Source organism: Chrysochloris asiatica, unplaced genomic scaffold (assembly GCF_000296735.1).
Source record: "Chrysochloris asiatica unplaced genomic scaffold, ChrAsi1.0 scaffold00110, whole genome shotgun sequence".
Taxonomy (NCBI): domain Eukaryota; kingdom Metazoa; phylum Chordata; class Mammalia; order Afrosoricida; family Chrysochloridae; genus Chrysochloris; species Chrysochloris asiatica.
In genome coordinates this window covers 9805923-9827905 of record NW_006408628.1, presented here as the reverse complement: position 1 = coordinate 9827905, position 21983 = coordinate 9805923, and the positions used below count along the sequence as shown (strand labels likewise).

At 55.4% G+C, this 21983-nt stretch overlaps 3 protein-coding genes across 3 annotated transcripts in view; all 3 read right to left on the bottom strand.

The window, feature by feature from the left end:
- Positions 1-3281: 3281 nt before the first annotated feature.
- Positions 3282-11739, bottom strand: GMPPA (GDP-mannose pyrophosphorylase A). Its single transcript, XM_006867844.1, has 13 exons — positions 11671-11739; positions 10804-10863; positions 10585-10682; positions 9430-9533; positions 8874-9060; positions 8492-8551; positions 5886-6016; positions 4870-5004; positions 4658-4755; positions 4438-4484; positions 4169-4261; positions 3812-3980; positions 3282-3568 (listed from the first exon to the last, which is right to left on the bottom strand). The coding sequence occupies exons 2-13, from the start codon at positions 10841-10843 to the stop codon at positions 3468-3470; spliced, it is 1263 nt and encodes a 420-aa protein (XP_006867906.1). The 5' UTR covers positions 10844-10863; positions 11671-11739; the 3' UTR covers positions 3282-3467.
- A 587-nt stretch (positions 11740-12326) lies between these two features.
- LOC102812423 (CAVP-target protein-like) lies at positions 12327-14426 on the bottom strand. Its single transcript, XM_006867843.1, has 4 exons — positions 14299-14426; positions 13663-13970; positions 12737-12878; positions 12327-12566 (listed from the first exon to the last, which is right to left on the bottom strand). Exons 1-4 carry the CDS (start codon positions 14424-14426, stop codon positions 12428-12430), a joined length of 717 nt encoding a protein of 238 aa, XP_006867905.1. The 3' UTR covers positions 12327-12427.
- A 3445-nt stretch (positions 14427-17871) lies between these two features.
- SPEG (SPEG complex locus) overlaps positions 17872-21983 on the bottom strand; it is a 62473-nt gene continuing 58361 nt past the window's right edge. The window contains exons 34-41 of the mRNA XM_006867842.1: positions 21840-21962; positions 21545-21712; positions 20840-21431; positions 20166-20405; positions 19863-20086; positions 18933-19008; positions 18559-18708; positions 17872-18064 (exon numbers count right to left, since the gene is read on the bottom strand). Of these exons, the coding sequence (XP_006867904.1) occupies positions 17872-18064; positions 18559-18708; positions 18933-19008; positions 19863-20086; positions 20166-20405; positions 20840-21431; positions 21545-21712; positions 21840-21962 (1766 nt within the window). The remainder of the gene's footprint in view (positions 18065-18558; positions 18709-18932; positions 19009-19862; positions 20087-20165; positions 20406-20839; positions 21432-21544; positions 21713-21839; positions 21963-21983) is intronic.

The window sequence follows — 21983 nt, the reverse complement described above, 5'->3', positions numbered from 1 at the left end:
TCAGGGTAGGAGGCTGGGGACAGGTAGCAGGCTGGCTGGGGCTGGAGGAAGGGCAAAAGGAAGGGTGCAGGTCTGGTGGCAGTCAGGAGCCTGAGTGGCAGACTCCCGGTGGGGGGCAGGGAGAGGAGGGTGGTCAGGGAGCAGAGGGAGGCCAGGAAGGAGAGGGAGAGGATCCCAGGAAGGAGGGGGAGACGGCTTTGCAGCAGCGAAAGCTGCTGGGAGCAGATAAGGTAGTATAGCAGCGGGAGGGATTAAAGCTCGGAGGGGCAAGGGGGACGCTCACTGTGGGACATGGCGGGAGGCAGGGAGAGTTGAGGGTAAGACATCAGGACCAAGCAGATGAGTGAGGAAAATGAGGGCTTCGAAGGGCACAAGATGGAATCGGTCCAAGGGGTGACCATTGACTGGAAGGAGGGAGGAAAGAAGGGACTCCAGATAATCTGTTCTGGGGGTGGCTACTGCGGAAAGGCAGGGCTTTCCTACCATTGTGGGAGCCCCTCGTACAGCAGGGGCAGCAGCGGAGCTGAGAATTGCTGAGGACTGGTTACTGGGGGCGCAGGCAGGGGTTGCGGTGCCCCAGCCTGGACTAACTGCTAGAGATGGAGGGCATATAGCGCCCCCTTGAGGGAGCTGATGGTATAAGGCGTGTCCAAGAGGTTAACCAGCTAGGCTGTGGCGAGTTTGGGTTCCAGAGAGGCTGTCTTGTGGGGAAGGTTGTGGGCTTAAAGCGAGGGCAGATGGTTTCCCCAGTCTGAACCTAGGACCTGGGTGCACCTTCTACCTCCTGCCCTCCCCAAAGGGCGTGCTTGGAGTGGGAGGTCCCTGCCCCCCTCAGCTGACAGCCGAGGGCGGCTCCAAGGTGGCCGTGGTGACGGTGGGGAGCTAGAGGGGAAGGAAAGGGAGGAGGAGAGGAGGTGGGGGGGAGGAGAACGGGGGTGGCGGGCGGGGCAGAGTAATTGCCTGTTTGTCAGTTCTCTTGTCTGCGCACGAGGGAACGTGTTGGTAGGTGTAGCTGAGCCTTGAGAAGTGTCTGTTGGCAGAGGTGTCAGTCTCAGTCTCAAGGGTCTGGGTTCTCCTTGGCCCCACCCTCCCCTCTTTGTGTTTTGGGGAGCTTGGTTCTGGGCACACCCAGCTGTGCTCCGCGCTGATGCGGCAGATGTGGCAGGGCCCCAGCTGTGCCTGCTTCCCGGAGAAGGGGAGGGGGCTGCAATCTGCTCCCCCGATAATGGCTGCTAAGTGCCAGGGCCAGGGGAGGAGATTGAGCTGGGGCTGGGACCAGGGTCCTGGGTACCGGGGTCTTGTCCCTGCCGGACCAGCCTCTCCCATCTGTATTCGTGGCTCCTGACGCCCATCCAAATTGCTCTCCACACTCTGTCCCTGTCCCTAGCTCTTCTCCCGTCGCCCCATCCAGTTTGGTGCCAAGGACCCACCCCCCTCCCAGGCCCCCAGTACGCTCTCCCTCGCTGATTTTACAGAATAATCTTTTTATGGAAACCGAAAAAAAGCGCTAATGGCAGGAACGCACCCCTCCCCCGCATTCCTCCCCCTGTTCATCCCCCACTTCCCAGCCCAGTTCCCTCCTGATTCTCCTGCCTCAATCCCTCCCACGGCCAGTGCCCTCCTACCCCTATGGGGCCAATGAAAGTTGAGCGTAAGGTCCCAGAGGTGGATGGGCACCCCCAGCTCTGTCCCGTCTCCTGAGGCAGAGCTCTTATGTCGTCAGTCTCTGACTGTCCCCTCAAGGCTGGATGGGGCCCCAGACTCCTCCCAGGGTAACAAGGATGGAAAAAAGGGGGAAAGAGAGGGGAGTTTTCAGACTCCTCTCTCCTTAGACATCTCCCACAAACAACAGTGACTCCGCGACCCTGAGGGGGGGGCTAGTCAGGCTCAGTTGAAGACTTCCCTTCGCTGCCCCTCCCCCAAACACTGACCCTTTCCCCTTCCAATTCCACTCCCACCCAGTCCTCACCCCCCACCCCGGCCTAGGAGGGGGGTCCCGGGGGCCAGGGCCTGACACAGACTTATTGGATTTCACGGTGTTTTGCTGAGAAAATAATTAAATTATCATATTTATGATGGAGCTGCCATGGCCTCTGCCAACCACTCGGAACAGAGGGGTCAGGAGTGGGGGAGGAGGCAAAAGGGACTCAGCTCCTGGACCCATGGCACCCCCCCCTTTCCCTGCCCCTTCCTCAAGGAGGAGACTCCAGTCCCAGGGAGTAACTGCCACCCCTCCCAACTCTAAGGGGCAATGACAGAGGTCTGGCTTGGAGGAAGGGACAAGGACACTGGGGAGAGGGGCCAGGTGAGAAGTCAGAACTGCCCAGCCCTGGGTCACTTCCCACCTGCTTACCCAGCCTACAGGGCCTATCCAGTCCCACATTTCCCCCTTAGCTGAGCTCCCAGAAAGTACTTCTGCTACAAAACGATGCCATCTTGCGCCCTGAAGCAGGCCTGGGTACTGATAACAAGGCCCCAGCACCCTGTCTGCCACCAGGACCCTCTCCTCCCTCCCACCCACGCCCTGCCCCCCCATTCTCTTCGGGTAATTAGATTCCTCTCAATTAGCAGATTACGATCATTACCAGCTCATCTGGCAAAGATGCTTTGCACCCACAGCTGGGGAAAGGGGGGCACCAAAAGGGGCACAGGGGGGTCATGGGCACACATGGTAGATGAATAGGTTTCTTTGGGGTTTCTGGAATGTGGAGAGGGGGCCTCTCAGAACAGATCCCCATCCCCCACTTCTAGGGAGAGCGGCACCCGCTCCGCTGGCCCAGTCTGCCAGGGGAGCAGGAGACAGACACACAGGCCTCGGGTGGGGAGAAGGCCCACTTCGCCAAGAGCCAGGCTGGGAGCAGATGGAGCTGGCAAAGCAGAAAGCGGGCCAGGGCTGGGGCTCGGTGGGGACTGAGGGGAGAGGCTGCTGGGTGATCTGCCTCCAAGTCTGGGGCGCAGGCAAGCTGCTTCCAGACCAGAGTCCTTCCCCTTGCCTTCAGGTGCCTGGTGCCCAGAATGTGAGCCAGGTCCACTGAAGAGGAACAGGGGGGGGCGGAGCAGGGGCCACGGCAGGGGCCAGACTGCTGCAGTGCCTGCCGGGCCTTCCTCCGGAGCAAGAGGCTGAGGCAGTGGGAGGGGAGACTTACCCGGGCTCAGGATTCATTATTCATGAGCCCGCAGCAACGACTCCAATTTAAATGCTAATGTGGGGGGGGGCTGACTCAGCTGCCCCCCTTCCGCCCCCACCCCCAGCCCAGGCACAAGCGGGAGTCAGTGCTGGCTCCAAGGTTCATGGGGTTTATTAGGGAGTAGGGAGGGAGGCCAGAGTACCTCGGCCACCCACATTGCTCCCAGCGTGGGTCATTCCATTCTGGCTTCCTCGAAGCCTTTTGAGACTGAGGCTGGCCAGGCAGGCAGGCAGGAAGGATAGGAGCTCGAGGGGAGTAGGGAGGCCTTCTGGTGTCCCCTCAGAGGATGATTTGGTTGGTGAAGCTGCGGCTGAGCTCCTTGTGTGGCAGAACAATCGAGTTCAGGATGAGCACCTCTGCAGGGATCCGGACCCGGCAGCCTGCAGTGTGACCAGGGCACCCCAGGAGATCATGGGGTCTGTGGCCATCCGGTGACATCCCTCCCTGCCCTGGCCTCATGCCCCCAAAGACTCACACAGGGCCTGGCACACGCAAGCACTCAGTAAATGGACGTACATGCATTTACACACACACCCCACCCCCAAGACCAGTCCCTGTGGAGGTTTCTCCAGACCTCACAGGCCTGGGCCCCCGGGAGGTGGAATACACGCTGATGAGCGTACCCAGGATGGTGATGGCCGGCAGCAGCTTCCCATCCTTGAAGAGGCTCTCGCTGTCCATGTGGGCTCGGGGATCATTGGGGTTGGGGTCATTGGGGGTGCCCTCCACACGGGCCCAACGCCCCACGGTGCTCCCCCAGCCTACAATGCTGTGCAGAACGCAGGTGTGCTCCTGCCAGACAGGACAGTGCAGGTGAGGGGAGTAGGGAGAGGATGGAGGGTACCAGGTAACGAGGGGTGGGAGGCAGCTGAGGTTACGCAGGGGGTGGGGGTGGGTTGGGGGGAAGGTCAGATGCAGAGCCTGTGGGTGAGGTTCGCTCATCTCAGGCCTTCCCCTCAGCTTCCAGGGTCCAGTCCTACCTGCAGTGTGGCTCCGTGGAGGACAATGCTCTCTCGGAGACGCACACCCTCGCCCACGGTGACCCCCTCCCCAATGGAAACATTTGGGCCCAGCTGTGGAGAGAAGCACATACCATGAACCTAGGATGGGTGTGAGGGACCCCCAAGTGCAATCCCCTATGAATAGATACGAAAACAGAAGCTGCTCAAGGTTCCAAAGAGGTGAGGACAAAGTGAAGTGGCCAGCAGCCTCCAACCATCCGGTTATCCTGGCTGAGTCCACAACTTACCACAGCAGAAGGCGCCACCTTAGCCGATGGATGGATGTAAACGTTCCCTAGAAGCAGAAGAGAGGGCCTAGGGGCAAATACCCCATATCCGGAGTGAGGGGTGGGGTGGACAGGGACTGAGACTTCAAGCCTGGGATCGAGTCCACAGTGGAGGCTCACAGGGCAGAGGTGAATAGGTAGGGGGCAGAAAGCACAGACAGCGCTAGGACAGGATGGATACCTCGAATCCGTGGACCGCCTGGGGAGTGCTTGGCCAGCCGTTCTGGGTGAGTGAACTGGTATCGGCCCAGATAGAGGCGGGAGGCGTAGAGGGCTGAGCTGGCGGGGGGGTTCATAGGGCAGGGGAGAGCTCAGGTGCCAGCAGAGCCTGTGCTTACCACCCCAGAATCTCTAAGTCACTGAGAGCCTGTCCTCCCCACCCCGGCTGTGTACCCTGCAGACTTGATCTGGCTCCAGATGCCATCGGTGAGGTACACATAGATCTGGCCCTGCCCTGCCAGCGCTGAGAACACGTCCTGCTCCAGTTGGATGGTGCCCGCTCCCGGCCAGAGGCCTGCTGAGTCCTCCCTGGCAGAGAGGAAGAAGAGCCATTTCCCAGCTGAGCTCTGGCTGGGGGTCCAGCCCACTCGGACTCCTGGGCTCCTGGCCCCTCCCCAGGCCTGGTAAGATCCAGTCACTTTGCCCACCAGCCCCCTCACGCTGGGACGCCATCACTGGGGAGCCCCAAATACTTACCTGCTGTCCATCCCTGCCCAGGAGCTGGACCACACCTGGGCTCCCCCTACTTTCACATTCCCCTCCCCATTCACTCCTCTAACCCCTCCCCATCAATGGGTGAGATGTTGCACAGACTCACCCCAGAGCAAGGCAGCTGTCGAGGCAGAGACAGTCACAGAGAGAAGGGGGAGAGAGATGGGTGAGAAGACAGAGGCCAGGAGAGACGGGGAGGGAATGCCATGGCTCTGCACAGATGAGCCTGGACATGGGCTGGGGGAGGGGGAGGCAGGCAGGAGATGCAGAGAAGGGCACAGGCCTCAGCCCAGAGGGACCCTGGGAACTGAGCAGCACTCTGGGCACTAGCTCCAAGGGGGGCCTCAGCCCAAGAGAACACATGTGTCTGCACCCAAGCCTGTGTGCGCCTGGGTGTGTCTTGCCGTCTGTTCCAAAAGACATCTCTGGGACACTTGAGAGAAATGGACCAGAAGGGAAGTGGGCAGACGGTGACAGAGAAGGAACTGGGATGGATAAGGAAGAGGGACAGAATGAGGTTAGGAAGGGAGAGACTGGGCTGGAGATGACAAGAGAGATCGGAGGAGGAGAAGCAAGGTAAGCAGGTAGAGATGGAGCCTGCAGAGACCGGGGTAGGGGGTGGGGGTGGGGGGTAGGGGGGGCATGGGGCATCGTGATTGGGGGTTCTTGGAGTAATGGGGCCATGGGGCCTGCCTCACAGTTGCCTGTCATGCTGGTTACGCTGGAAGACATCCCGGAGGGGCTTCAGGGCTTCCGGAGAAAAGAGGTAGATGCCACAGTTGATGATGTCACTGACAAAAGTGCTGGGTTTCTCCACATAGTGCAAGACCTGAGGACAGGGTGGTGGGGACTCAGGAGAGGAAGGGACCACTGCCACAGGTCCTCTGATAGTGGGCTCTACCTGCTCCTCTGCTCTGTGGCCAGAGGGGTCTTTCTAAACTGTAGAGCACAGTTTTAAACTTGTGGTAATTTCAGATTTGCCCTTCACCTTCAAGACTAAGTCCCCTCCCACTGACCCCGCCTTCCAGCTCTCCTGGAACACAGCATCACACCACTGCATGCTGCTCCAGGGACTGGAATGCCCTTTTCCCACCTCCTCATCTTTCCAAAATGCAGTCTCTCCCCACTCTTCTGACCCTGCCCCAGAGTTAACCATTCAGGCATGGGCACCTCTGGGCTCAGCCACACCTCTCCGGTGGCACCTGTGTCCTTTGCAATGGCTGGTTTTTTACTGTTTTCCCCACTAGACTAAGGGGACCCGAGAGGCAGGGATTGGGTCCTTTTTGGCTGTTTCTCTCACACTTAGTTGATGCCTGCCACGAGACTTAGAACACATGTGCGTAGTGGTTACGAATCGGGCTGAAAGTCGGCGGTTCGAAACTACCAGCCGCTCCGCGGGAGAAAGATGAGGCTTTCTACTCCCGTAGGATTTACACCCTCAGAAACCCAGTACAGGGTCGCTATGGGTCGGAACCAACTCGACGGCACTTAACAACAACAACAACATGTAATACAAGAGTGTCCCTATGGATATACGTCTATATGATTATGTTTCTAAGTTTATATGGAAGCATGAGCAAATAATGGGGTGTGTGGGAGTCAAACTCTTGGGCAAGGAGTTTCACAGACAAGGACAGAGACCCTCTGCCTTGCTGATCATGTCCCCACCTAGAGAGTCTTGGAGGCACGAGGCTGTTTCCAAGGAGCCCTGGTGGCACAGTGAGTTTAGCATTGTACTGCTAACAACAAGGCTGGTAGTTCAAATCTACCAGCTGCTCTGAGGGAGAAAGATAAGGCTGTCTGCTCCAGTAAAGAGTTAAGTCTCAGAACTCCTTAAGGTACAGTTCTACACTGCCCTCTAGTCACTAGGAGTCCAAGGAGCCCTGGTGGTACAATGGTTAAGCAGTCGGCTGCTTATCAAAAGGTCTGAGGTCCAAACCCACCAACAAACCCACCAGTGGCTCTAAAGGAAAAAAAGACCCATAAAGATTGTTGTTGCTGTTGTATACCATCACACTTGTCCCAACTCATGATGACCCCACGAAACAGACTAGAACTGCTCCAAAGGCTGTCATTTTTAGGAGCGATCACCAGGTCGTTTCTGCAGAGGAACAGCTGGAAGACCTGTTGGTTTGCAGCCGAGCCCCACCAGGTCACCTTCTGAAAAGGTTGTTGTTGTTAAGTGCCCTTGAGTCAGTTCCAACTCATAGCAACAGATCCTGTATAGGGTATCCAAGAAGTGGCTTGTGAATTTGAACTGCTGACCTTGTGGCTCAAACCTACCTTGCTGTCCGGTGCTTTATCCCACCAGCCCCACACCAGGACTCTCTGAAAAGACTTGCTATTGTTAAGTGTCGTCAAGTTGATTCCAACCCATAAAAACCCTGTATAGGAATTCGGAGGAGCAACTAGTGACCTTGAACCACGAACCTTGGGGTTCAAACCAACTTTGCAATTCAGTGCATTAACCTACAGCACCACACCAGAAGATTACAGCCTAGGAAATGCTATGGGGAAGTTCTGCTCTGATGCCTGAGGTCCCTGTGACTCAGTGGCATCCAACAACAACCCGCCATTTCCTGCCTCTGTGCCTTTGCACATATCTTTCACTCTGCCTACAATGAATGCTTTCTTGTTCCCATTACCATAAAGCTCAATTCAACTCAGCTCCTCTAGGAAGCCTTCCCCATTCCCATCCAGGCAAAGTTGGACACTCTCCCCCACAGTGCCTACATCCAAGGAAGTACCACATCTGGAGACATTAAATGTCACTCCTTCTCCACCAGGCTCTCTGAGGACATCACTATTTAAAGTAAAGGGTCGTAAGAGTCCTGGTGTGGCGCTGTGGGTTAATGCGCCAGACTGCAAAGCTGTTCGGACTGCAGTCAATGGTTCAAGCTTACCAGCTGCTCCTCGGAAACTCTATACAGGGTCGCTATGGGTCAGAACCAACTTGACGTCACTTCATAACAACAACAACAACGAGATAACTGCAGAATTCCTCAGTGGTATTAAGTGGTTAAAATGTTAAAACAAAACACTGAAGGTTTTGAGTTCACCCAGAGATGCTCAGAAGAACGGCTGGACAATCTACTTCCAAAAAAAAGTAAGTCACTGAAAATTCTGTGGAGCCCAATTCTATTCTTGACACACTTGGGGTTACTGAGTCCTAAGAGATTATCAAGATGAAGGGCCCCTTTCTGAGGCTCGTCCCAAAGTGGCTCACATTCTTTCCAGGCAGAAGGGTGAGAAGGACAAAGACCATAAGGCAAGCCCCCCCAGCCCCACTCACCATTGCTCTTACCTCGTGGGTCTGTGGATTCTCCACAATACAGCCGTAGTTGAGGGATTGTGTTCTGTTAGCCTGGAAGGCAGACACGGAGACAGTGACTCCCTGGCTCCAGGGCGGTGAGGCCTGTTTTCTTCCTCTTCTTTCACCTCTAGCACCCAGCACGCAGTTCCCACTGACAAGCCTTCAGAAAGGGTGAGAAGTGACAGCAGCCCTCCCCCTCCCTACACAGAACAGCCAAAGGACTCAGGCTGCTACTGAGATGGCCATTACTACTGGGGTTTCTGGCACATCTTCAACTCTTAGGGCTGCCCCTGCCCGGACTCTCAGGAACCTCTGGGGATGGATCACTCCCCTAGCCCTGGCCCTCACCCTCCTTCCCTCCCAGCCCCCTCACCGTGGTGCCTAGGAGTAAGAAAGGGTGGGGCTGGCATCTGTGGGCATTCAGCATAGCACTCAAAGGGAAGTCTGAGCAGACATCAGCATTGAGCACAAAGAAGGCCTCGGGGCTTCCAGCCAGGATCTGGTCCCGGAAATGGTAGAGACCACCGCCTGTGCCCAGGGGGGCAAATTCCTGCAGGTACCTGTCCCCACAGACCCCAAAATCAGATGGGTGAGATCAGAGGAGACAAACCATGTGCCTGGCCACCTGCTCCTGCTCCTTGGGGGTCTCCTGCCCAAGCCCCACAGGAATTGCTGTGTATTCTGGGTTCCAGAGATGCCAAAATAAAAAGCCTCCCTGGCATGGTGCTGTAGAATCAGCACTGGACTGTGAACCACAAGGTTGACAGTTCAAACCCACCAGCGGCTCCTCGAAAACCTTATACAGGGTTGCTGTAAGTCAGAACCGACTCAACAGTACTTAACAACAGAGTGTGAGAATGAAGTCTGGGAAATGCTGACTGAATCCGAGGCTGGGGTACCCCTCCTGATAAGTGTGGGCATACAAACACCTGATGGGAAGGTTAAACTCCTGCTGAGCAGCTTCTAGGAAGCGGGTGAGGGACTCATCAGGTTGGTAGAAGCCAATGAGTAGAATCTCCTGCATTCCAGGAACCTGAAGACATGAGAAGAGGTTAAACGGAAAAATATTTCATTTGCTAGGAAGAAACACTGGGCAAATTTTTGGTTGCACTGTAGAATAATGCTAACTTCAAGGTCAGTGGTTTAAACCCACCAGCTGCTCCAAGTGAGAAAGATGAGGCTGCCTGTTCCTATAAAGATATACAGTCTGGGAAATCCCACAGATGGTTGTTATGAGTCGGAACCAACTTGATGACAGTGAGCTGGGCTGGGTTTCTTTGGTGGGGTCCCTGGGCACTCAACCACTCTGGCCTCTTTCTTCCCTTATTATTTTCCCTTTGTCCCTGACCTGAACTGGGATTCACCTTGGAACAATTTTGCCTATTAAACTACATTAAAAAAATAACCCTTTCACGGAGTTCCATTTTTTTAAAATCTGTCAGCCTGAGTCTGAGATCAGCATGTGGAAAGGGCTACCACTTACCACCAGGTCCTAGAATCTAAGGCTCAAAAGGTTGAGAAATTTGCTCTAGGCCTCGCAGCAGGTATGTGGCAGAGCCTGGATCTGAACCCATGCTTATCTGTCCCAATACCAAAAGCAATACAGAAATATCCTCCACAGTGAGCAAGGATATGCATTTTGTGTTTTGCTATAGGCTTTAGAGTATGGAGCTGTGGGCTAATGCGCCAGACCACAAAGCCTTCTGAACTGCAAGGTTGGCGGTTCAAGTTTACCAGCTGCACCTCAGACACCCTATACAGGTTCGTTATCGGTCGGAATCGACTTGAAGACACTCAAGAACAACATAGGCTTTAGATTGTTCCTAAATTCCTTTTCAACCTCACATTCCATAAAGACAGGAGGAAAATCTGTACAGGAGGACAGATGAGAGAATAGATTAGGGGGAGAAAACAGGGCAACTTCAGGGCCACACTTTCAGGGGTGCCACTCTGACTGTCATCTGTGAATGGTGGTCCCTGGAGTTATGGCTGGTGAAGAGATATCATGTTTGGAAAAGGGAAAATGTGGGGTGAACGGAGATGCTCAGGAGGGGAGGAGGGAGAGGGGTGCCTTCTGGGGTTACCTGGGCACAGGCCTCTATGTGGTGCTGGATCATAGGCACCCCCGCCACAGGAAACAGTGGTTTGGGCACCTCAAAAGACAAAGGCCTAAAGCGAGTACCTGGAAGAAGAGAGAACATTTCAGTCTCCTGTCTTTCTCTGCCCTGCCCCACTACACCAACCACTCCAGTCCACACCTTCCCCACCTCCACCCCCAGCCCCAGCAAGGCAACATTCCTCACCCTTTTGGGGGCCTCCAATCAGGATCACAGCTTTGAGCATGATGGTGACTGCTACCTAAACTTCAAATCCCAACAGAGAAATAGGGCTCAGATCTCACACTCCAAACCCAAATCCCAACACTTAGTCTTCTCCCAAGGTGCTACAGCCAAAATTCAGTAGGGTACAGCCTGATGCTCACAAATCTCAAATATCAACTGAGATTTCATTCGACCCCCAAACCTCACAGTGATTCTTACTAAACTCAGACCTGATATTTGAACTCATAAAGACTTCCTTCTAGGCATGAACAAACAGCAAATCAAAAACTCAGCACAGACCTCTTTCTCAGACTCCAAACTCAGAAATGCTGATGTCTGCAAACCAATGATTGCCAAATCTCTGCACCCCCATACTAAATGTTAAACTCTGTGAGTCCCAAATATTGGCCCTCAAACCAAGTAAGCCCCAGATATTTAATTTAATCCTAAGAGTGAATTCCAAGTACTGAGTACTGATCTACATATGATGAACCCCAAGTTCTGGTTAAACCCTTCTAGATGATGAATCCTGAGCCATAAAACTGACCTCCAGGTTATGAACCCCAAATACAAATTATCTGCATTCCCAATCACTAACATACCAAGTCCCCAAGTCCCAATATTGAAGGCTGACGCTGGGCATTTGGATTCCGAGGGTTGATTGCCGACCCTCTGAACCGCCAAACTAACTCTGTTCAATAAACCCTACCCCCACGTAACCAGAAGTCGTAGTATCAACACTGGCGCAAACGTGCGGAGAGCCGGCCAGGGCTTCCGAGCCTGTCCTTCCACTAAGAGCTGTCCCCCACTTCCATCCCCCTTCAACACCCCATCATCAACTCTCTTTACCACTAGACCCTTTACGCCAGGTCTGCCTTTCGTTTATTGTCGCCCCTTCCGCGCACGTGTCTTCTCGCAGATCGCGAGACTTCTTTGTAGGGGACGCCGGGAATTGTAGTTCTTGGTCTTTCCCCCCCCCGCCCACTCCCGTTTTAATTCTTTGAGAGGCGCGAGTTGGGATTTATGGAAGGATGCAGGCTGTGGTCAAGTGATTCAGGGGTCACGATAGATGAAAATAAAGGTGGGGCGAGTCTGGGACCTAACTAACTAAGGTTAGCAGGGGACCTAAGCTCCCGGGAACACGCGCAGGAGCCATCGTACAAGTCCCGGGGAAAAGCGAAACTAGAGATAAGAAGGGGTGTGGCCAGTACTGAAAGGGGCGGGGACTGAGCGCAAACAACCGGGAGAAGGCGAATCTTAAGGGATACTAAAGGTGAGAAGACTGTCAGTCTCTACTCCCAGTTCCACTGGATAAGCCTCGTAGGCCGTGGAAAACGCTTATCTTCCAGGTAAAGTCTGTAAAGCAGCACTTTCCAAAGCCCTTTCCAAAGTCCCCTCTGACCCCAAATTTCTGTGACCTTGGTGTGTGGGTCTGGAATAATTATGGATACAGGTATTGTATCTGGAAAAAGGGTATAGAGACGTTAAAGAACAGAACAGATGATGAGGAAGTCAGAGAGAGCAGCTTTATTAAGCAAGACGGAGGAGGGCTGTAGGTCTCGCTCGTCCCTGGGCTTGGAGCCAGAGCGAGGTCCGCGGGCCCCTTTCAGGCCACGTCCACGCGAGCGAAACTCTGGTCCATGCCCAGACTATTCTCGACGTACACCTCGTACTTGCCGCTGTCTGCAGGCGTGGCCCGACGAACGGTCAACGTTGTGTTGGTGGTGCCGATCTCGAAGAACACCCTATGGGGTAGGGCAGGGCAGGGCATCAAGTCAGTTTACTAACGCCCAGAGCCCGACTATCAGCCAGCCGTGTTTTTCACGTCCCTGGCCCCAGTTCCACTCCTACCGGACTTCTCGGCCCTGTCCCGCCCAGGCTCCAGTCCCGGCCCTGTTCGCAGTCCCCGCCTTGCCTGTCGTCCTCCTCGATGTCTTTCCCATCCTTGGTCCAGCCCACGTTGGGCGCAGGCTCGCCCATGATCGCCGCAGTCAGCTTCACCGTGGTGCCTTTACGAGCCTTGGTGTTGTCTGGTCCCTTTTGAATCTTCGCTGGGACTAGAGAAAAGGAATGGGAATAGACCCAATGGGAGACCTGGAGGTGAGGCGGGGCAGGGGGTTAACCTCCCAGCCAATATCCAAGTCCTAAATACGACATGCATTTAGCATTTAACTCAGTAGTGTGACAGTAGACAGATCATTAACATCTCTGGGGCTTTGTCTCCTCGACTGTTAACGGGACTGATAATCCCTGTACTTCCTATTGCAAATGGTTGATTAGAGGATCTGAGGTATTGCGGGAGAGAACTCAGACTCTCAGTTCACAAAGCTCACAGAGCCTTGGAGACAGCTCCTGGTGACGGAAATTGCCCTGGATCGGGGGCCAGAAGACCGGGGCTTAACTCTGACTCTGCCTCAGGCTCACTTTGTGAGCTTGTTGTTGTTAGGTGGCCTCGAGTCGGTACCGACTAATAGCGACCCTATGCACAACAGAACGAAACACTGCCCGGTCCTGGGCCAACCTCACAATTGTTGCCATGCTTGAGCCCATTGATGCTGCCGTATTGCCAATCCATCTCACTGGGGGTTAGGGCCCTGGAATCGAGAGATCGAAGCCCACCGTGACTTATCAGCCTGGTGTAGCCATATTTGGAGTCAGAGAAGGAAGTGCACGGGAGGGAGGCGGGGAGGGCGCGGCGCCACGCCCTGACCTGCGCTCCAGTCTCTGCTGGGGCTGTGCCAGACACGACCCTATCCCGACTGGGCTAGGCCTAGCGGAGACCGGCGCGTTGGGCTGAGCTGTTGGCGCCGGGGGTAGCGGTACTCCCGGGGCGCTGGATACCTTCCACGAGAATGCGCGCCGAGTCGGAACACTGGCCGAAGGGATTGGTTACGTTGATGCTATACTGGCCCAGGTCAGCCAGCTCGCCGTCGCGCACCACCAAGGCCACTACATCAGGATCCTCGAAAATGTAGCGGTACTTGGGCCCGTCGCGTAGCTCTTTGCCGTCCTTGCTCCAGCGAATGAACGGGTCCGGGAAAGCCGAGATGCGGCAAGTCAGCTTGGCCGCACTGCCCTCGATCAGCACCACGTCCTTCAGCGGCTCCAGCACCCGCGGTGGCCCCTTCTCGCGCAGTTCCTTCCGTGACCTACGCGTGGGCCGACTTAGAGCTCATAGTGCTTACGCCACGACTCTGGTCAGCCCGCAATCCCTGCCCACCCTTTTAGTTCACCAGAGCCCTAAAGGAGGGTGAAGGGGGTATATGTGCTGCTCCTGAACCAGTATAAAATGATCTACTCTGATAGGGTACTACTTCACACCTCAGAACTGCTCCTTCCCAGGTCCAGTGACCTAGGGGTCCCTGTCACTGTGCCCAGCCTCCGCTTACCCGCCAACGCTGGAGCAGGCCTCTGCAGCGCCAGCTTCCTTCCCACCCCCAACCCCCCGCCCCCGAGGGCTCCCTGGTTTCCCCTCACCTGTGGCCTCGGTACGAGGCCTGGATGCGAATGGCCGCGCTCTGGACCTGGGGGTCGTTGATATCTAGGGTACAACCCGGGGGCGGGGCCGAAGGCGTTGGGTTTTTGGCGGGAGCTACCTTGGACATCTGGGGAGCGGACAACAAATATGAGGTCCAACCAGAGAACCGATTTTCGGCCCTGTCCCAGCCCCATCAGAACCAGGGACCGGCCTGAGGTTCGAGACTCACCGTGGCTGGGGCGACTTTGGGACTTGTGTCGGCCGGCGGGGTTGCAGGCTGCACGGAGCCCTTCTGGATGGCACAGTAGGGGCGCGGGCAGGTTCTCAACCCCGAGCCTCGGTTTTATACATCGCTCCCCTCCTTGCCTTGTTTGGCGTGGTTGCCCTAAGCCCCCCGGGACCCTAGCCTCCGCCCCTGACCCATGTGGGCTCCTTATTTAGCCCGAGGACGCCTGGGATGCTGGCTCAGCGGCTACAGCGGACCCTAGGGGGAAATCTGAGAGGCTCTAGGGCGCACTGAGCGTCAGCTCCGGGACAGCTGCACAGCTGGACGCGGCCCCATCCCCTCCCAGGGCAGGGGTATCCATCCCACTTCTGGACCGCCGGACTTGGCTCCTAGCGGACAGGAGATTCAGTTCGTTGTTGGGGTCGCTTTACATTCAGATTAATTCCTGGATAGTTAACCCCAAGTCCTTCAGGGGACACTGTCGTATAAGGGGGTGAGAGTGTTTGTGGGGTGTCTCTGAATGAAGCATAAGTAAACGCGGGCTTCTCTGTCCAAATAGCCAATCACAAGAGGGCCACGTGGTTGTCAGGACCAATCAGGAAGCGCCTTACTTCCAGGGTCATGATTTCCAGACTGTGCCCCCTGGCGGTAAACTGAGATTAAACTGAGAAGAGACTGGAAAGATTTCTGAGAACGGTCCTCTCTCCAATTCTCCTTTCCCCCTCGCTGATATAGTATGGTCCTTACTCCTGCCTGGTGTGGCGCTGTGGGCCAATGCGTCAGACTGCAAAGTCGTTTCAACTGCAAAGTTATATGGTTCAAGCTCACCAATTGCTCCTTGGCAACCCTATACAGGGTCACTATGGGTCGGAATCGACTCGACGGCACTTAACAACTACTGCTAACGACACCCCAACTCTAGGTCTGTCTAGACTGCTTGGGCATAAACTGTTGTTGGGGCATCAGATCTCCTGGAGTGAATGTGCTCTGTCAGCTCCTTGGGGATCTAGTCTGTCGGGCCAAGGCACCCAGTAGGAACAATGCTTCATGCCAATTGTAACCCGCCAACCAGGTGTGGAGCTCTGTCACCTTTTGATTGGAGCGATTTTGACACAGCACTGCTGACATAAATTACCTTTGCTCCTCCGAGCTTGGAACAAACTGTTCACATGCCATTTCCAATGGAGATGGGAAGAGAGCTCAAGATCAGAAGGGGGACAGAAAAGGAATTTTACCATTTATCAAGATATGAATTCAGGCACCTCATTTTTACATGAAAACACTTACAGTGAAGAGGGGATTGGAGATTCTCACAGGCAAACTGTTTATCTTCATCAGTAAAATGACAGGTGGGCAAGGTGCCTCTCTGGTCCCTTCCAGATGACTTTAACATCCTGTTATTTTATAATGCTGGGGTTTGCCCCTTCCCTGGGATACTGAGAAGCCAGAGGCTGGGCTAGGTTGGAAGGGAGTTTGGCTGTTTGGGCTGGAACCAAGGGACTCTACCCTCAACTTCAATCAGCAGCACACAATGCCTACTCTCTGCTCATGGTGGGTAGTTTGATTCCTTTTTCCTTTGACAAGATCAGAGTTTTCAAGATAGGGAGGAAGAGTAAATGGTCTCTCTGGGCCCAGGGGAACCTGACTTCTTCTTAGGACAGGACAGTATAAGTTTAGGATGTAGTGACCATTCTGTGGTACTGCAGGGGAGTGGCTAGTCAGAGTGATTTGACACCAACAGGAGTCCTAGTTTGCCTTGAGGACAAAAGCAGCTCAGGCTGATTTCTCAGCCTGAGAAAAATGCTCGCCTGTGGCCCCCTGGCAGCAGACACTGCCCGCAGGAGCATTCACAGCTGCCCTGGGCAGCTGATGCTTGTGTGCTGATTTGGTTGTAACACAGAGAGCAAGGGCTTGGGCGGCCTTGGGTTGCTGTGCAGCTCTTCACTCCACCTGCTCCTGCCAGTTGTAATGAAACCCCCTCTGTTCTGGGGGGGGGGGGGCCCAAGGCCAGAGCTGGCCAGTCTCCTGGGCAGAGTGAAAGCAGTGGACCAGGATTGGGGTTTGGCCTAGCCTATCACACAGGCCCAGCATGCCCCAAGGTGTGATGGGGGGACATGTGAGATGAGGTGGGGGGCCATCAGAGCCTAGTTAGAGGATTGGAGAAGGGGATTCAGTGGTTCTTCCAGGATCCCAAAGGAGCTCTGATAGCATAGTGGTTACGAGTCAGGCCGCTAACCTCAAGGTCAGCAGTTAGAAACTACCAGCCATTCCATGAGCGAACGATGAGGCTTTCTGCTCCCATAATGATTCACAACCTCAGAAACCCGATACAAGGTCGCTGTGAATCACAGCCCACTCCATGGCACACTACCATCACCACCACCAGGATCCCAAACACTGCAAGAAAATCAGGCCAGCAGTAGCAGGCCAGGGGCCAGCATGGAGTGTATCACTGGTTATTCCTAAAGGTATGTATGGCCAGGGGGCCTGGGTTTTCACTGGCCCAGAGAAATGTCCATCCCAAGCCTTATGGCACTTCTCAGCCACCCCTCCCCACAGATCACACATGGGTCCTGCTGCTTGCCAATTTTATTTTCCTTGTGACAGACAGACAGCTGCGCAGGCAGTTGAATGCCTGGGGGTGGGGGTAAGGTGGGGGGTGGATGATCAGGACAACATGAGCAATAGGGATTGGGTGGAAAGGAAAACTTCATAAAAGTCAATAAATAAATAAATATGGATGGGAAACTCAAAGACGATGAAGGGGGCCACGGGGACATCCCTAGGCTAGCACGGAGTGTGGCTGTATCCACAGGACTAGAGGTGCCGCTGGTCTGAGTGGCCCTTCCTTCCAGACTCCCTCCACCCTTCTTTCATCACCAGCCCTCTTTCCTCTCCTTCCCCCATCTGGCTGCCCCTCCTCAGGGTCCTGCTCTGGCTGAGTCCTGTCTCTGCTTCCCTGACACCCACTCCCAGCCTGACATCCTGGGCTCTCCTCCTCCTCTCCCGAGGTACCACTCTTCCCACCCCAAGAACCTTTGCAGAGGTTCCCCCCTTCCCATCCTTTGCCTCTCTCCCTTTTCACTTTCCCATTCCTTTCTTGCCCCTCTTTCTGCTCCCACCCATGCCCACCAGCCTGGCCAAGGGCTCTACTGCCCTGGCAGGGGTGGAGGCAGGCCCAAGCCCCAGGCCTCTGTCCTACAGGTCCATGAGGTATAGCCTGGCCGGATGTTGCTGCTGGTGGTGTCCAAGCCCGGGGCCCATCCGGCTCAGCATGGGCCCTGGAATGTCCCGCAGCAATACAGGAACGGAGTTGAAGCCCGAGGCTGGGCTGTGGTCCATGCCACTAGGGGTTGCCAGGGTAGGAGCGGAGCAGCACCTTGTGGCGGGTGGCAGCCTCGGCCCGGCGGCGCCTTTGTTCGCTCAGGAACTCCTTGAGCCGGTTTGTGGTGAAGGTGAGTGTCTGGCGGCGCAATTTCATCAGGTAGGCGTCCTGAAGCCATGGGTGGGCCAGGCAGTCTTGCAGGGAGGGCCGGCTCCTGTCCAGGCAATTCAGAGGTAGTGATCCAGGATGAATGGCTCCTGGAGACCCGTGTCCCAATCCTGAACTCACCCTGAATTGTGATCTTGGGCTACTCTGAGGCTGTTTCTTCATCTCTGGACTGGGGAGTCTGTCTATCTCACAGGTACATAGTACAAGCAATAGTCATCGTTGTAGTAATAAAGCCAGTTACCATTGAGTTGTGACTTAGGGGGACCCAGGAGTATCAGATTAGAATAGCACATCCTAAAGTTTTCAATGGTTATGACCTTTCAGAAGTAGTTAACCAGGTCTCTCTCCTGAAATTCCTCTGGATGGATTTGAACTGCCAATCTTTTGGTTAGGACCTGAGCACTTAACTGATTGCATCATCCAGGGACTCCTCATCAGGGGAAGGGGAGGAGTTGGGGATCTGCAGCATTGACTGGGCAGGGCAGTCTAAGGCCAGAGACCAGTAGTGCTGGGGGACTGACAGGTGTGGGGTCCACTCACCAGGGATGCACTGAGAGGACCTTTCGCAGGAAGAGGGTGGCACTCTGGGAGGTGTTGGGGTACAGCTGGAAGGCATCAAAACGACCCCCTACAATCCGAGCCTCTGTTTCCTGGGGGTCTAGCTCATAGAATGGGGAGCGTCCGCTGAGCCTATTGTGGGAGACAGCCGAGTTGACACACATGGACCACGGCCAACTCCCAGATGAGAGGAACGGGTGCCACTCTGCCCCTAGATGTGTGGGATGGCAGGAGCTGTGTATATGTGTGCATGCATGTGCACATACATGTGTGTGTTTGTGTTGGGGGTGTGAGGAAGGAGTAGGCAGAGGCGAGTCCTAGAACCATGGGGCTGAAGAGAGGGCCAGGGCACTCACATGATGTAGGTGAGCACGCCTACTCCCCAGATGTCTGTGGCAGAGCCAATGGGTTCTCCCTTCACCATCTCAGGAGCTGATAGGAAACAAGGCAAGTTGACCCAGCTTCCTGGTGCCAATCAGCTCTGAAGTAGGCACCAGCACCCATCACAAAGAGTGTGGTCTACACCCAGATTCAAAAACACCTTTGAGTCAGCCTGCCTGGTTCTACCCCAGGCCCACACCTCCCTAGCCAGGGGACCCTGCGTGGGCGATTTACTAAATCTCTCTGACGCTTCCTCTCCTCATCTGTAAAGTGTGGCTTAAATAGAATAGTTCTAAGGACTAGAGATAATGAACACAAAGCACTAGGCACTCAGCAGGTAGCTAAATGGTAGCTGTTTTATATAAAATAATAATTGAGTCTTTTTCGCTCCTGCTTCATCTAATCCTGGCTCTACCATTTATAACTGTCTGATATTGGACTACAGACTTAACTTCACTGCACCTCAATAGGGTTATCTGTAAGACAACAACAACAACAGCAAACTCAGCTGCCATCGAGTCAATTCTGACTCACGGTGACCCCATGTGTACAGAGTAGAACTCTGCTCCATAGGGTTTTCATGGCTGTGACTTTTTGGAAGCAGATCACCAGGACTCTCTTATGAGGTACCTCTGGGTGGGCTGGAACCTCTAATGTTTCAGGTAAGAATCTAGCATATTAACTGTTTGCACCACTCTGGGATTCTTCATCTGTAAAAGTGCCAATCTCCGGGGATATTGTCAAAATCAATAGAAAAAAAATCCAAGTTAAGTTCGCTGCTTAGCATATAGTAAGTGCTCAATACCTGGCTGAAGGAGACCCCATGACAGGGTAGATGTGGGTGATGTTGGGGGAGCTCTGCAGCAACTCAACCACCCGCCCAGATGGCAGCCTGGTCTCCTCACCCATAAACTCCAGCGTGCCCGTGCGGTGACCCAGGGGCCGCAGAGCCTGGGGGTTATAGGGCTGGGCACTGCCGAAGTCCACGATCTTGAGAGCGTTGTCAGAGGCCAGCAGCAGGTTGTCTGGCTTGATGTCCAGATGCAGCACATGGTGGCCATGAAGGTAGTCCAGGCCTTGAAGCAGCTGTACCACGTACGTGGCCACATCATCCTCTGAGTACCGGAACCTGGGGGGGATGGGGGGGAGGCAGGTGATGTCCCAGTCTACCAGGGCTGCAGCCCATGCCCTAGGAGAGACCCAGCTACCTGTCGCTGAGCCCACAGAGCAGCTCCCGGTTGCCACAGCTCTCAGCGATGAGAACCAGGTAACGTGGGGTGATGTAGGCCTCATGCAGGGACATGAGCCGCTCGTGGTGCAAAGACCGCAGCACCTCATACTCCTGCAGGACCCGCTGCTTGCCCTCGGCTGCATACGGCACAATCTTGGCTACAAATGTCCGGCCCGTGGTATTCTCTCGGCATGTGCGCACAACACCATAGCGGCCCCTGTGGGGGTGGGAGTGGGTGGACACCAAGGCTCAGAGGAGAGCAGGGAACATCTCCATCATGAGGGCTAGAGTGGGGAACAGGGAACCCTGGGGCAAGAATGGCTCTGAATGCAGGCTTGAGTGGAATCCTAGGCTGCTGTGTTCAAATCCCAGCTCTGCCCCACATTCTGGTTCTGCACCTAGCCTCAGCTTCCCCATGAGTAATGGGTAATGATAATAATGCAGCACCTCCCTCTCAGAGATGTCGGAAGATTAAATGAGATCACATGGCTAAAGAACTTAGTCTAGTACCTGGCTCAGAGAAAACAGCTCCACAGTGCTCAGGGTCCAGAGCTCACGTCCCCCTCCCTCCATACCCTGGTCACTCCTGGGCTCCCTGCATTCCACCATCCTCCCTGGGCCCCGTCCCCTGCCCCAACCCCTCTTGCTTGCCTGGCTTTCTCTTCCAGGAAGGTGTAGGGTTTCTGAGGGGGACCCTGTCGAAGCACACCCTCCAGCCTGGGGGAGATGGGGGGACCACTCCCAGGGGAGCTGATCACCTCCTTGGCTGGGCTGAAGCTCCTCACAGTCACCTTGGCGGGCTCAGGAGGGGGCTCAGGGGCTGGGGGCTCGGGGGCTGGTGGTGCGGATACAAAGGAAGTCACTATGTACTGGGGTGTAGAGGAAGACACTGGCTTAGCCCCTTGAGGGGTCCCTATGTCCGGGACAGGAGACCTGGGCACACCAGGTGGGACCTGGCCATTAGGGGGGGTGGGCTCTGGGGGCTGTGTGGCAGCTAGCAGGCCCCTGTGCTTTCGTGGAGGGGTTGTGGGGGGTGGACCCACAGCCTTGAGTGAGGACAAGGCCTGGCTGGGGAGTGCTGGAGGAGATGAAGGGCTGAGGGTGGCTGCCTGAGGGGCTATGAGAGCTGCGTTTGGGGGAAGGGAAGGGGCCAATGAGGTAGGAGAGTCAGGAGGTGGGGCCCTGGCTGGCCCTGAGGTAACAGGAGCGGCTTGGAGAGCAGCAGATGACAGAGCTGAAGAATCTAAGTGGCAAGAAAGCAAATCTTCACCTTGGTACCCGGGCCAAACCGGTGTTCCCAGGAGGGTGGCCCTGGGATCAGGGTCCCGTCCTTCCCCGGGCCCCCATTCTGCTGACCTTGAACGCCCCTGACAAGGACCTTCTCAGAAGGGTTGCTAAAGGGCCCCTGCCCAGCCCGGTTGACACAAGCCACACGGAACCGCACGGTCACGCCGATGGGCAGGTGAGTCACATTGTAGTAGCAGTCAGAGATGCCCGAGCCCACAGGATGCCAGGCTGACTCACCTGCAGGCAACATGAGGGAGGGGCTCAGGCCACTGAAGAGGCAGCCAGGGGAGGGGACTTCTGTCCTGTGAAGGCACCTGTCACCCCAGTCCTCTGCCCTGTCTCTGGTCCTGTTCCCTACTCTCACCATCCACACGCCGCTCCAGTGTGTACGTGCAGGGTGCCCGGCTGTCCCCTGGCTTCCACAGCACCAGCGCCGTGTCCTGGTAGGTCTGGGGAACCTCAGGAGGCGGGAGCTTCCCTGGGACGCCTAGCATGGGAGGCGGGGGGG

Excerpts from the sequence above, each read along its gene's own strand:
- GMPPA (XM_006867844.1), bottom strand. The coding sequence starts at position 10,843 with ATGCTCAAAGCTGTGATCCTGATTGGAGGCCCCCAAAAGG. Across the intron at positions 9,534-10,584 it reads ACATAGAGGCCTGTGCCCAG|GTTCCTGGAATGCAGGAGAT; the intron begins GTAACCCCAGAA and ends TCATGTCTTCAG. Across the intron at positions 4,485-4,657 it reads AGGCGGTCCACGGATTCGAG|GGAACGTTTACATCCATCCA; the intron begins GTATCCATCCTG and ends TTCTGCTTCTAG.
- LOC102812423 (XM_006867843.1), bottom strand. The coding sequence starts at position 14,426 with ATGTCCAAGGTAGCTCCCGCCAAAAACCCAACGCCTTCGGCCCCGCCC. Across the intron at positions 13,971-14,298 it reads GCCTCGTACCGAGGCCACAG|GTCACGGAAGGAACTGCGCG; the intron begins GTGAGGGGAAAC and ends GCCCACGCGTAG. Across the intron at positions 12,567-12,736 it reads GACATCGAGGAGGACGACAG|GGTGTTCTTCGAGATCGGCA; the intron begins GCAAGGCGGGGA and ends CCTACCCCATAG.